The 15,189-nt window shown below is 36.2% G+C and overlaps 1 protein-coding gene across 1 annotated transcript; it reads right to left on the bottom strand.

Annotated features, from left to right (window-relative positions):
• Nucleotides 1-6,286: 6,286 nt before the first annotated feature.
• LOC144968520 (cytochrome c oxidase subunit 6A, mitochondrial-like) lies at nt 6,287-14,642 on the bottom strand. Its single transcript, XM_078906972.1, has 3 exons — nt 14,545-14,642; nt 8,496-8,638; nt 6,287-6,716 (listed from the first exon to the last, which is right to left on the bottom strand). The coding sequence occupies exons 1-3, from the start codon at nt 14,621-14,623 to the stop codon at nt 6,606-6,608; spliced, it is 333 nt and encodes a 110-aa protein (XP_078763098.1). The 5' UTR covers nt 14,624-14,642; the 3' UTR covers nt 6,287-6,605.
• Between the last annotated feature and the right edge of the window lie 547 nt (nt 14,643-15,189).

Below are 15,189 nucleotides of genomic sequence, written 5' to 3'. Positions count from 1 at the left end.
GTTCTGACCTCACTCCCCATTGATGTCCACCTACCATTGTGCCTGGTTTACTCCCCACTGCTGCCATCATAGTCCTGGCTTCGTATCCCACTGGTATCCATCTCCCATAGTCCAATGTAAAACTCCTCCCATAGGTTCAAATCCAACTTTCCATAGCTTTACACGGTTTCGGAAAAAAGAAGTATTCTTCTGGGTTCACTACACAATGATGCCCACCTCCCATCGTCCCGGCTTCAATTCCTACTGGTATCCATTCCCCATAGTCTCATGTTAATTTCCCTCTGATACTGATATCCTCCTCCCATAATCCCAGGCTCACTTCCCCCGAGTCCCTGATTTACTCCCCATTTCCCATAACTTCGGACGGTTTCGGAAAAATGAAGTACCCTTCTGGGTTCACTCCCCACCTCCCATATTCCCGGCTTCACTCGCCATTGGAATCCAACTCTCGTATTCCCAAGTTCATTCCCCATTGGTGCCCACCTCCTATCGTTTCAAGTTCATTCTCTGGTGCCCACCTCCCATAGCCCGGATTCAATACCCCCTGGTATCCATCTCACATGGTCCCAGGTTCATTCTGTCATGGCAGTTTTTTTTTTTTTTTGTTTTTTTTTTGCATCGCTTGGGGCCGCAAAAAAATTGCTGATTTGCATTTCGGCCGCAAAATTTGCAATATTTTGCAAATTTTCGAGATTTTGCCAAAAAAGAATATTTAAAAAAATTTAGTGGGGACTAGTGATGATAAACTTCCGCGGAGTTTTTAAATGAATGTTCCGTTGTTTTTGTCATGTCAAACATTTTCTGCTAAGTGGTAGTTCATGAAAAAAATATGCGTTCTATCATTTTTTGACACCTCTGCTTTATTTATGACGTTAGTCTAGACACACTGGCGCCAAATGTCAAAAGTAGCACAAGACACACGGTGGCCATGGATGAGAAGATGATCGAAAGGGAAGGGGATGGAGCAAATGGGTGTAAATATTTATGTACCCACTTTTAGCTGTAGCATGATAGTAAATTTGGCGATTTTATAAGTTTTATAAGCCTGTCTTTTTTTTTTTTTTCTTCCTTTTTGATGTTTTTGTTTGATTGTTCTGAATTTGTATTCAATACAACTTGTGTCCAATTATAAAACAATTTTTAAAAAATTAATTCATCAATTCTCCCTCTCTCTTTCTCTCTCAGCCACCCTCTATCTTCATATTATGTTTATAGATATCATTTGGGAATAGAGAGATAATAAGTTAGGCTGATCGATTTAAGAAATGATTGTTTAAAGGCTAATTAAAATTTGATTTGTTGATGGAATATGTTTTGCAATTAATTAAAGATTCTTATTTATAAGCTGCATCATCACAAGGTTGCAATAATACAGACACTAACCGGGTTTGTTATGTAAAAACAAATGCCCCCTGGTCTTTTGGCCAAAAGTTTATCATAATCATTTGATATAGTGGGCGACATTATAGGCCTCTAAAATATCTAATTGGAAATGACAATTCATTAAATTATATTTGCAAAAGGTCAGGATGTGTCTAATGATCAGAAGTGCTTGAGGACTAATAATATATTAAATAACTATGAATAAGATTTGGGCTTGACTGACGGGCCGGTAGATTTTCCTCCTTTTTGACAAATTTTCATTATCATCACTGGGGGACCTGTGCTTGTGTCAGGATGAAACAGATAATCTAAAAATAAGTATACTGATGATAGTGCGTTCTTCCCTTTTCTTGGGTACTTTAATTGTAATTCTAGAACTTTTTACTATTAACTAATCCCATTTTCTTCCTTTTCACTGGCGTTGATATGACCTTACATTTGTTGCAAGTGCCTTGAAACCCTTAAAAACAAACAAATACCTTTCTCTTTCATGAACGAATTAGACGTCTATGGGTTTTTAGGAAAATTAATCGCAACTTTTTGCTAAATTTTAGCAAATTTTGCTGTTTTTAGCTTGCAAAATTTGGGATTTCTTTTTGCAAAAAACCATGTCATGTCAGTTCATTTCCCACTGGTGTCCAGTTCCCGGAATCGCTGGTTCACTCCCCACCACTAGAAGGTTTTGGAAACATGAAGTACCCTTCTGAGTTCACTCTGCACGGTGTCCAAATCCCATATTCTAAGCTTCACTCTCCACTGTCGTAGTCCCAGGTTCATTCCCCAGCTACCATAGTCCGGCTTCAATTCCCACTGGTATCCATCTCCCATAATCCGGCTTCAATTCCCACTGGTATCCATCTCCCATAGTCCCAGGTTCACTCGCCACTGGTGTACACCCCCCCCCCCCCTCCCCCGAGTCCCTGGTCCACTCCCCAATGATGCCTATTTCCCATAACTTTGTCAGGTTTCGTAAAAAAAAAAAAAAAATAAACCTGGCCCCCCAGGAAACCGCGATCGATGCGGCCGCATAATTTGCCACTTACCGCATAATTCACCTTTTACCGCATAATTATGCAAAATATGTTTTTTAGCGTGAATTTAAGACCATTGTATGAAGAAAAATGAAACCGAAAAAGTCCGACGATGTACCCAAATACGTGACCGTGAGAGGCTATTCCAATTCCAAACACGGTTGCCAAATGTCCTTTTATTGGCAGAATTTGAAGTCGTCTGGCAGAGAAAAATCGGTTTGGCAGTTTGGCAGATTTTATTTTCCTAGGCCTAGGGATGAATGTATAGGTCTACTACACGTTTTCCATGGCAATTTTTATGTATTAGTGATTTTTTTAAACTTGGGAAATGAAAAAAAAATTATGACATCGGCCTTGAGAATTTTTTGTTTAACAAAACTGATGAGTTTTCAAAGGGGGTACTATAAATACAGTAGAATTACTTTAAACCGAAATTTTGGGGACCTTCTAAACCATTTCGGTTTAAAGACATTTTGGTTTAAAGCAAATTCCCGTTTTGCAATGTTTTTCAAGGGTAGTAACTATTTAAGGAATTTGCTCATTTAATCGCATCATGGGTTTCCCGTTAAATGGAGTTGTTGAATAAATGCCGTCTTCGTAACCATTAACCTTTTTTTTTTCTTTGGGTGTGTTTTAAAAATATTTTTGGGGGTTTTCGTTTTCAAATCAAAATTGTTGAAAGAGTTGAGTTCGGGATGCCGTGTATTTTACATTATATCTCCGTCTTGATCAACTTTTTTTTCATCGACTTCACGTAGTATTTTGATTTTAAACTCCAACGTGTAAGCACAGTGCTTTCTTTTAGACATCTTTTAGTAAAATGCAAAGCTAAAATAAGATCGAAAGTTCTTGTGCGATAATTGATAATGAATGATGCGCAGCTACTCAGAGGTGAAGTGAAGTAGAAATGAAAAGTGAAAAGGGGTGTATGTGCTAAGCTGTCTACTACACATCTCTCTTTTGTTGAAAAGCCATTAGGTTCAAAGGCCTAATTACATCGAACCCCCCCCCCCCCCCCTCACACACACATTTAAACAAAGTGGAAATGAAATGGCATGTCAATTGTCGTGTTGAAAATCCAGTCAGTTCCAAAGCATCAACACACGAGCGAGAATATCTCGCTTGCGTGATTCTACACCCCAACTCCCCCTCTTTCCTCATTTTTCGCCTGCCAGTCACCCGCTGTCTTCCTTTTCCAGTCTGTGCGATTGTGGTGTTGGCCAAGCCCGAGTGCAGTGATCAGTGACATCTATAGAGTATATGAAGTCCTAGGCAGTGATTGAAGTGTTTACTTAACCCCCACCCCCACCACCCATGACCCTCATCTTATACTTACGCTCTTTGTTTAATATCGCCGGGCATTATTACGTGTGGCCTCCTTCCCGAATTTTTAAAGAAAAATAGAGAGAGAAAAAGGGAAGGTGCTCTCAAGTTGTTTCGGTTTAAAGAAAGTCCTGCTTAGAAGTATTTCGGTTCATCATAAGAATTAGTACAAAGATAATGAAGAAACTAGTACAATTTATTAAATTCTTTGCGGTTTAAGGTATTTTTCGGTTTAGCTTCTTTCGGTTTAAAGTAATTTTACTGTAGTACGGTTTGGCAGATTTTTGTGGTATTTGGCAGATTTTTAAAATCCAGTTGGCAGAATGCCTGAAATTAATCTGGCAACCCTGATTCCAAGTGTACGATTTGATTTGTCTTCTTGAGATCTACCCTGCTAAGCTGCTCCTGTCTCCACCTTGGGATCAACTTGAGAGCCTCACAAAGCTGAAAACTGTACCAGAGGAGGAGATCAAGAGGTACACCCGGCAGCTTGGGGTCCCTCGCGGTGAAGAACTCCATCACCTCTTCAGTTGACGTGCCACATTTTTGGCAGTCCATTTCTGATGAAGTGCCAGCTTTGGCTGCTTGTGCCAAGTGGTACATAATATATACACCACGATCAACAGCGCTGATGCTGAGCGCAGTTTTTCTGTTTACAATCTGATATTGTCAGACCGGCGCAGGAGTCTTAGCACAACGTCTCTGCGACATCTAGCTTGTCTGTGTTACAACATAAAATTAAGTTTTGAATTTGCGTTGTAGTTCTTTAATTTTGAATTGGTTAAATGTAAATAAAGCAATGGAAAAATTTAGACAGCTATTTATTACCTTTTTCTTGTTTTGCATAATTTGTAATTTCCCTTGCATAATTTGCCTTTTTCCCCCGCATAATTTGGGATTTTTTTTGCATATTTCCGGGGGGCCAGATAAACAGAGAAATTACAAACAATTGCAATGAAACAATTTCCCGAACACAAGTTGCGTGTGGGTCCTTTATTTAGATGTGTCCCTTGCAAAATTTCCGATGAAAATCAAAGCTGAGAGGCCGTAGGTGCCGACTTTGTTGTAGATGGGCTGCATTATATTTAACGGAGTGTTTATTCGTCCTTCAGGTCGTATTCTTAAAAAGTGTCTAGCCGACCTTCAGTGCTTATGCAAATGAGGTAGGCGTGAAATACGTAAAGGGCATTTGACTCAGCGATATGGTCTCTGCTTCGTATCCGACAGGTACCATCAAATGGGGTAATTTTGACTGAAAGGGGATCTTTGTCTCATGAATTTTGGACCAATAAGAGATTGTATAATAAGTTCTGTGGCAATTCTTCCTTTGATAAAAATTCAAGTCTTTTAACGGGTACAATAACTGTAACAAAGCTGAGATTATTCAAAATGTCCCAAATTCACAGAGACAAGGTTTCCCCTGGAGGAAAAGTTACCCCAATTGACGGTACGGAGTTCGAATACCCATTGCGCTGTGTGACCTCGAGTGCTCAAGTCACCTCGCTCTAGCTCCGTTGCTGATAACTACAGTAATTCCAGTCTTCCCTTGGAATATACACTAATTAAAGACAAAATTCACTATAATATAGGCTGAATAAAGGGAATTTTATTAATTCATCTATTTATGTCAAATCGATATATTTAAAATCTAAAAGAAAAAAAAATCCCCTTTCCCAAGGATCCATCTCAAAGAGTATCCCAAACCAAGTAAAGGTCGAAATCAAGATATATCACCTTGGACAAGCAGGACAAAAACACGAATTTAGATGGAAGTTGGCACAAGGTTTTGAAAATATGTAGAGACAGTCAAGTCAAACCTGTTCAAATACCCCTCTGATCCAGCAATAGACCCTATGAGGATATCTGCCTGCTGCCCCCACAAACCATCCATTAAAGGAACGGAGCTTAAAGGAATACCTAATTCAAACAAGAAAAAGTGGTAGATCCCAAAAGCAATCAAACCCGGTGATCAATTTCAGATAATCTATAAATCCCAACTAGATAGCATATAGACCAAGGGTCATCAAGAGGAACACTACCAAATTAGTGCAGAAATGCCTTCTCCCAATAAATAAGAAATATGTTCCTCATCAAAATGTTTCCCTTTCAGCGAAGGATCCCACGTTAGGCTACAGCAAAACCAAGAAGTCGTATTCACATGATCACAGTTTAGATAAGAAAGGAACATGGAGTAAAAAAAAAAAAGTATAGGGAGAAAAGACTCTTGTTCTCCCAAGTCCGTAACTTATAAAGAATTATAAAGAAATGTACGTTCCAAAACAATGGCAGTCTTTACATGTACCTACCCATTTTACTGTGCTGTGAGAGAATGTGAGTAAAGAGCCTTTTCCAAGGTCTTGAATTTGTGCTACTCAGAGCAGGACCCGAACCACAGACCTACATATCTAAAGGCGAGTGTCATACAATGACCACAAAACTGTACAGATCGTCAGATCTTATTTTGTAACTATAGGGCAAAAAAATAGGAGCGAGTGGGTGGGAGAGGAATACATTGTATATTCAACAAGAAAATAAACTACAATCAGCTGTTAAAATCAATCTTTAGTTTATTATTCAATAAAATAATTGCCACACAATGTTTAAATACGCATAACTCACATTCTCTAAAAGATAACCAAAAAAGAAAAAAAAAAAAGATCAGAGAAAAATACACCAACCAGCTGCTATGGAAATCAAAATATAGAAATAAGTTTTAGACAGTCTAAGTATTGTTTTACATTCGAAAGCCCATTAGGCCTTGACATAAAGAAAAATAAAAAAAGAAAGAAAACTAATTAGCTTGTTTCATCCCCCAATACATTCTAACAGCCAACATCTAAACTGTACAAGACATAATTAACGAATAATTTAATGGTGACCTCCATGAAGAGACTCGCTTCCTTCTTCATAGCCTTCTGGCGTGGCATTGTAATAACTGTTGTGAAACAGGGACTTTGAGCCATCACCCCATGGGAAAGGCTGTAAAACGAAAAAAAAAAAAACAAACAAAACAAACTATCAATCATCATGAAACTGAAATCTGCCAGTATGAGCAATTTTATCACAAAATGGGACTGGAACTGGAAGTTAACGTTTTTTATAACCAAGGTGTCGTTTAATCCCAGTTGACAATTATTATCATACAAGGGATGTAATCTTGTAAGTTGATAAATATAAATGGACTCCCCCCCCCCCAATTGCCCAATGAAACCGTAGTTGTAGGACTGACCCTTAACCCGTTCTTCACTGGCTTAAGATTAATGGGTTATCTCCCTCCACCCTCGTGGTCATCTTCTCCTAAAGTATAATCTCTTCACCCCCATTCTTCTTCACACGTCGTCATACCACCACTTCAGATAAAGACACACATACACACAATCTCCACACCCATATGCCCTGATTGTTAGTGTATTAACAATGTGCAAGCGGTCTACCAGACAATGCCGGTGTTTAATAAAGCTCACAGAATTTGGGAAATGATGCAAGATTTTTTTTAAATGCCAGTTTTGTTCCCACAAGTTTTGATTATTACATTATAGCTAAAGTGTATAGTAATGAACGCGAGGTGGACATAACAGAACGGTTCTCATGCTATCTAAGAGACAGGTCACAGTGCATTCTCATAATCGACTCCTTTCCACCCCTAACAAAGCTACAATTTGACCTTCCATAGGGTTCAATGCTTGGTCCTTTTATTTTCACGATATTCACAAAGCCTTTAAGCACCATCATTGCAACCTTCTCATCTCTACGTTGACGATACCCAGTTATACCATCCCATCTCATCCAAAAACGCTGAAGAAACAAAAGATTGACTCGCAGCATGTCTAGATAAAGTTAAAATATGGATGACAAACAACAAGCTCAAATTCAACAATGAGAAAACCGAGCTGATTGTATTCAACATGGCAGGAAAGAACAAACTCATTGACCAACTGTCCTTCGGTGAATAAAAAATAAAAAATGTCAATGTCGTTTGAAACCTTGGTTTCTACTTTGACACTCACCTAGACATGCACGCACACATAACAAAGTGCTGTCAGACAGTCCATATTGCTCTCCAAATGATATATACAGAATACGAAATCTTTTTGATGATGAAACATGTAAAACACTTTTTCATACCCTTGTTACCAGCCGTTTCGATTAGCGTAAGTCTTTGCTGTACGGCCTACCAAAAAATGCTGCTGTTGATGCAAAACAAAATTGCTCGCATAGTCACAAGGACAAAGCCCTGAGACCATATTACATCAGTCCTTAAGTCACAAGATTGGCTTCCAATAGAGAAAAGAATAATATACGAAGTTTTGCTTACAAATGCCTTCACCATCCATCATCTGAATACCCTGGATGCTGTGTGAGGGAATATAAACCAACCTTATCTCTGCGATCTGCCAGCTGTTCCCTTATGGAGAAAAAAAACGTCCCAAGAACAAAGTTTGCTGAGTGTGGTTTTGCATTTTTGGCTCAAATCGTATGGAATTGACAATGTGAAAGTCTGCCAGTCTTCAAACAACATCTAAAAACCAATCTTTTCCATTCTGCTTATCGTGGCTCTATGTAAAATTTGAACAAGATATGTGTATGACTGTTGTGATTGATTTTTTAATAATAATAATAATAATAATAATAATAATAATAATAATAATAATAATAATAATAATAATAATAATAATAATAATATTAAATCCTCGTCATAACAGTGATAATACTTAATTACTCTCAGCATCAAACCCATATTTTTCTGAAGGTCCTTACTTTTGATCTCAATCTTAGATGTGAGTAAGCAACAAATTCATCTCTCTCAGGGTGCTGGGGCATCAGATAGTAAGCATTATAGTAAACCAAAGCTAGTGCAGGAGCTCCAAAAACAAAAAATGCATTTCTCCAAGCATTGCCATCTGAAATAGAATAAAACTTGCTTGTATAAATCATATCATATAACATGTAGGCCAACACAGCCAAAGAACACAAAACTATTTTTAATAACGGAGTCTAAAAACTCTCTCATTCTCATTGTGTATACCAACCCCTATAGTCAAACACAATCAAGATTAACCCATCAACTCCATACTCCAGAAAAACTCGTATTTCAAAAGTTGCCCTCCAAATATCGATCGATTTAAATGACCCTCATCGAGGCAAAAACTCAAAATGATCCCATCCCATTTGGGTCATTTATATATCGATCGAAATTTGAAAGATGAGTTTTCTGGCCAAATTATTTAATAAGTGTCTTCCCAGAATACAGGGCAGTTATCTGGGTAATATTAAATTGCATAGTAACTTCATAGTTCCATGTACAAGTCAGGTAGTCTTTATTTTGCACATGGAGGGAGACAGAGAATCAATATAAATAGATAAATGGCATATAAAATGTGACATCTCTGGTTATGTTAAAAACATCATGTCTGTTTGAACAAACTTATTCTTTTTGCTCTAATCATAATCAGTCAATTTTTAGTAAAAAGGTGTATAATTGTATAAATGATATTTTTTGTCACAAAAGCTACACAACAGAATAGGCTTACTTTGCTCGAAAGTATTAAACAATAAAATATTTTGGACATTTGTGTTATTCACAGTAAATTGATGTGAGATGAAAAAGTGTTCTGATTTGATCTATAAAACCTGCAGTGACGCATATTTCCGATCATGTCATTTCGGTACCCAAAATCCAACCATTGACATTTACAAGGATTGAAATCAAGTTGCATTTTAAGAGCATATTAATCGCTTCAGCATTCAATCAAAACAGTGAATTGAAACAACTCTAAAAATCATGGCAAAAATACCTTTATGAATTTGTGTCACAATGACACAATGTAATGTTCTAACATTTTTTTGTCCCACCCATCAACTGTCAAGATGGGAGCTATAGAGAGAAGATAACTAAAATTCAGATACAAAAAACTTGTTCTGAACTTTTAAAAAATTTACACAAATTCATTGAATACAAAAAGCGGTCTAATCACCATGAGATGCAGGTTTAAAGGCAGCAGAAATCACAGATTCTCTCTGCAATTGTAAAATCAACTAAAATTTTAAAAATAAAAACAGTTACTTCTGGAACAGTACATCACAGAGAAACAAATTAAGTATCAAATTAAATGTTACAAGCCCCATCCATCTGATTGGGGGGTCAGATCGAAGTGACTTTGAAATTTTTATCAAAGTACCTAGTTTCATGTCACAAAATCTGTCACTTAAATAAAAGGCAAATTCAAATAGGCATATCCCTTTTGATTTTCCTCAAACTTGGCTCAATTGAAGATACTTATGAGACATGAAGAAAACCAAATTCTCAGTTCAGAATATGGATATTTGAATTTTAAAATAAATTTTTGAAATTTTTAATCAAAATTTGTCAAAATCAAATTTGCTCGCGGGATCCATTTTTGAGAGGCTATAACTTTTTTTATAAATCAAGTTAAATCTCTCAAATTTGGTAATCATAAACAACTTTTAGCACACATTACAATTATTTGAAAGAAAATTAAAATTTTCAATTTTTTTAGTTATCTGCCCTTGAAAAGGGTTCCGTGTGCAGTTTGATAAAATAATTAATTTCTTTCAATATGTTCTGTCATGACCTTCAATAAATAAGATATTGTCCAACATAATTGAATAATTGAGCAAAAATATGGGTCTGATACTATAATTTTTCGAACAATAAGTCATAGCGTGATGCGACGTTCACCAAAATCGCAAGGGGGTCTCAATAGCTCGGTACAGCACTCACTTAACATGCACAGTGACAGAGATCGATCTCGGGTGCAGCGAAATTTTTTTTCTGACCCCCAGTCCACCCAGCATTGACTAGGTAGCTGGGTCTGTTAGATCTGGTCCCACCCAAAGGCCATTGTCTGTTTCACACTAAAGAAAGCAGGATAAACTCCGGCTCAATGGGCCTAATACTAATGGCTCTGAAGGACTACTTTTTATTTTCGAAGTGGAAATTCAGACTCGAGTCTGAATAGTCTCCCGTGGCTATTTGGACTTGACGTCCAATGAGCGTGCCCGGTGAAACACATTGCAGCAGTGGGCAGAACTGATAAAGGAACAGAAGAGAGTTCAGAAGAAATTCTGTTTCACTCATGTCAAAATGACTCATGACTCTCATAACCCCTGCTTCAGACTGTAGAAGAATTGTTGCCTAACACTTTAACTTTAAACAAAAAAAATTGTTTGGACACCGCGTTGTGTTGTTAACAAAGCTTTTCCTTTAGACCGCAGTTACTTAAACTTACTTTCATTACTTTTGATCAATAATTCTGTCCTTCTTATCAAATAAAGTTACTATAACTGTAATTGTTATTTTGATTTGCACCAATTCTATTTAATTATCAATATTTTAAAAATAAATAGAATATAAAAAAACTAACTCCTGGACATTTCAGACTGGTCATTATACGTTTGAGACACATCGCATTATGAGTTAAAGCACGGAGTATATCAGATGAGTATACGTGATGTAGTTTTATTACTCAGAAAGCAAATTGACAGAAAAATTTATCAATTATTTATTACATACCATTTTAAAATAGATTACTTTATAACGAAATTTTACTTTACCTTCTTTTAAAATTTTATTAAAGATATTCTAGTAGCAATCAATTGTCAAGACTTTAATAGGAATTGTCAATTCAATGGAAACATAGTTCATAAACTATGATTGATAATGCACAGTATTAGTATCATGTAATGATGTTATTGTCTATTCGTTTAGATGTGTAGATTTAAAAATCATTTGGGATATTCGTTCAATTCAAACATTGATCTGAAAAAGTTGAGTTCGAATGCCGATGTTTATATTCCTGTCATGATTGCAACTTTTTTTACATCGATTCACATAGTATAATTTAAACCAAGTGTTAAGCACATGTTTCTTTAGACATCTTAGTACATCAAGTCTAAAAGAAAATATGAACAGTTCTTGTGATAGATTTGTCAATGAATGAGCATACTTGATGCAAGTCAGAATAAGCTGTATCAGATTGTTAACTTTACACCCTTTTTGTTGCCAAGTAATATGTAATCAAGAAACCATTAGTCGAATGATGAGCAGAATGAATATGCTCTCCCCAAACCCCTGTTCATAATGCATAGTTGTCAATCCCAAAACAAAGGATATCACGTAGTCTCTCTTAACAACTGCTATTATCTACCTCTTGTCAAGACTATGCTCAGCCCCTCGCCTCCTATTTAATGGCCACAGATGACATCACAAAACCAATCTGCAAAGCCTTGCCCTCTTTAGTGTCTAATAGAGTAGTGACACTAGCCTCCAGTAGCTGATGGGTTACGGATGCAAGGTCGATGCAAAAGGTAATGCTCAGCCAGAGTGGACAGGGACTTTTCATGAATCGTCAAGATAGCGTTTTTATTTAGGCATATTGTTGATAAAGACGGATTATGCTATCACGAATACTCAATGGCTCGTTCACTTTTGAACTTCGCGCTGCACTACCACTACCATCAAAGAGAGAACAGAAGTAAACCTAAATAACAAAGCCAAAGTCAAAGTCTCAAGACGGGAACAGAGGTTCACTGTGGATCTTTTGTCATTGTCATGTGTTTATTTATTCAATTAGTCATCATATAGTTGGAAATAAATTAGGTAAAAAAATAAAAGACAGAGCGCTCAAGCACTGGCAAAAGACCCCCCCCTCCAAAAAAAAAAAAAAAAAAATTAAAAATGCATACCTACGCCTACACGTCACAGACACTCTCGCAAATAACCAAAAAAATGGGAGGCCTTTCGAAAGCTCCTACATCCCCAGTATTCTTGTTCTAGTAGTTAGGGGGTTTGGGAGGGGGAAACTATTTTTATAATTATGTTCTAGTGGGGGGTTGGGGAGGGGGGGGGGAGACTATTTTTTAAAAAAAAAGTTTCCCCCTTCCCACTACCAGCCAAGAAAAAAAACCAAACAAGAATACTGGGGACGTAGGAGCTTTCGGAAGCCCCCCCCCCCCCCCCCCCCCCCAAAAAAATAAATAAATAAATAAAAAAATTAAGAAACCGTTCGGAAAAATAGAGATCAAGTTTATTTTTCAGAGCATTCGGAGAAATGGTCACTTCGAAAAAAAAATAATAAATAAAAGTAAAAAGTAAAGTGTAAATAGGCAGTTTAGTGAGCAGCAGCAGTGGCAGTCAAATTTTGACCCAACTCGCCCATAGGAAAGTTGTGACTGGAAATTGCTGTTCGCGTTTTGGGGGGTTCAATTAAAGATGCATAACTTCGTTATAAGAGGAATATCGCAGATATTTTGGTATCATTATTTTCGTCTTTCAATTTCCTTTTAAATGGTGCCAATTAAGGGAAAATCCATTAATAATTCCAGAAGTTATATGAAGTTAAAATTTGGCAATTTTCAAATGCATTTATTTTTTTATTTACCGCGTGTGTTTTTAAAATTTAAACGCTTGTTTTTAGAATAACATCTAAACTTTATTCATGCCAAATTTCAGGGCTCTATATCGATGCGCAGACACCTTTTAACTCTGCGCCGAAATGCCTTGTTTACATTATCTTCTCATCATATATTCATATCGATATTTTAAATTTAGTTATGTATTATGTTAAATTTAGTCCATAATATTTTCAGTACTATTATTTACTATGTTTTTATTTTGAAATACATACTTTCCAACTTTATTTATAGGCATTTTATAGTTTTTGTTTTAAAAGTTCGTATATTTCTTCTCTTTGTGAAATCCGATATTAATAATATCGATATTTTAAAAATTCCAATTGCTTTAATTTAATTTTATTTTACTTTGCCATCAAGTCATCAAGTTTCTTTCCCATATGTTTAGATATGTTTGTTATCATTTGTATCCATATTCTAAAGGCCTTAGTCTTAATAATTATTATGGTAAGAAGTTCTATTAGTTTTGACACCCCCATACATTGAGAGAGAAAGAGGGGGGGGGGGGGGGGGGGATAAAATTATATTAATTGTCAGTTCAAATGATGTAATAGCAATAAACCCAAAGTGGTTCAGCATAATTTTTTAAAGTATTAAAATCCAGAACTTTCCTTCTAATTATAATAGGGAATCTGTTTCAATTTATTTGAACTTTTTCAATCTACCCTTTTATATATATGCAATTAAATCGCCATAGAGGTAAAAATACATTCATTATGTCATTACACAACATGTTTATATCTTTTCATTTAAGTACTCTCAAACCCTTTTTTATTATCTATGTATTACTTAAAAGAGGGTAATTATTTGCAATTGTTTCAGTGAGATATTGGGGATAAATCCAAAAGTGATAGAGCAAATTGTTTCTTACGTCTAGCCGAGTTTTTGATTATGTAACATTTGCGTCATATTATGTAATAATGTGTTAATTTGAACTGTTTATCTTCCTCTTTATTAATGTAAATGCATTGTCCTCGATAAGACGAACATTTTGGTATACAATATATGATAAGAACTCCATATTGACTGTTTTAACCATTTTTTATTAACATCACGCGATTTCGGTCACAACTTTGCAATGGTAATTTTGGGGTAAAAACGGTCTGAAATTTCAGACTTTGAACTGCCGTAACTACATTTCTAATCAAGATAGAAACAAAATTCAAACTGTTTTGTAATCTGTGTTGCCAGCTCTTTCATATGACATTGGTTTCAAGTGTGTGAGGTACATTTAGAATTTCTATTAAACTCCCTAGTGTAAAGTCAAAGTGTGCTAAACAAATAACACTGGCATCGTTTGGTCATCAGTATTACAAAAGCTTTGTGAAAATTAAAATGCTCTGATTGCCTCAAAGTACATAGTTACGACACTCACGTCCATGGCCAGAAGAACCGGCCTGTGCAGAATAAAATCGCTGGGTTGATCGAAGGGCAACACTGAGTCTCGACGCCATTTTGTCTTTTAGAAAGGAAGGGGCCAGGGTTGCCAGATTATTTTTCAACAAAATGCCAGGAAAAGACTCAAAAAATGCCAAAACACTCAAAAAAATGCCAAAGTCTGTTGACTCCCACCCCCACTAAGAAAACTACTCACTTTTGATAGACAATTTACTATCATATCCTGGTGGCTTGCGTGTTTTCTTGTCTTTTTTTATTTTTTATTTTTTTTTTTTTAATTATACTAAATTTCCTATTGGGGTAATTTTTTACCTACTGACTACTAAGTGGAGTGAAAGTTAACAGGCGACCATGACGCAAATATACATGAATTTTGCAGGAGATTCCCAGAAAACTTACGAGGATACTTGTCGAGGGCTGAATTTGAGTGAATATCTGAGGGAGGCAGGGCTAGTTCAGGGTGCGAGTTTTAATAGCAAAGTTTTCCGATGTGAAGAGATTTGTGTTTACGCGTTTAGAAATAATTAAGAAAAGGTGTCATTTGAAGTATAATATACAAGAAAAGAAAATGCCAAATGAAAATGCCAAATGCCAAATGATTTTTCTAATGCCAAACGGTTTT

The sequence above is a fragment of the Berghia stephanieae genome, chromosome 3 (genome assembly GCF_034508935.2).
Source record: "Berghia stephanieae isolate SIO BIC M18660-M18661 chromosome 3, UCSD_Bste_1.3, whole genome shotgun sequence".
NCBI classification, from domain to species: domain Eukaryota; kingdom Metazoa; phylum Mollusca; class Gastropoda; order Nudibranchia; family Aeolidiidae; genus Berghia; species Berghia stephanieae.
Note: the sequence above shows the minus strand (reverse complement) of the source record. Positions and strands in the feature narration are given on the sequence as shown.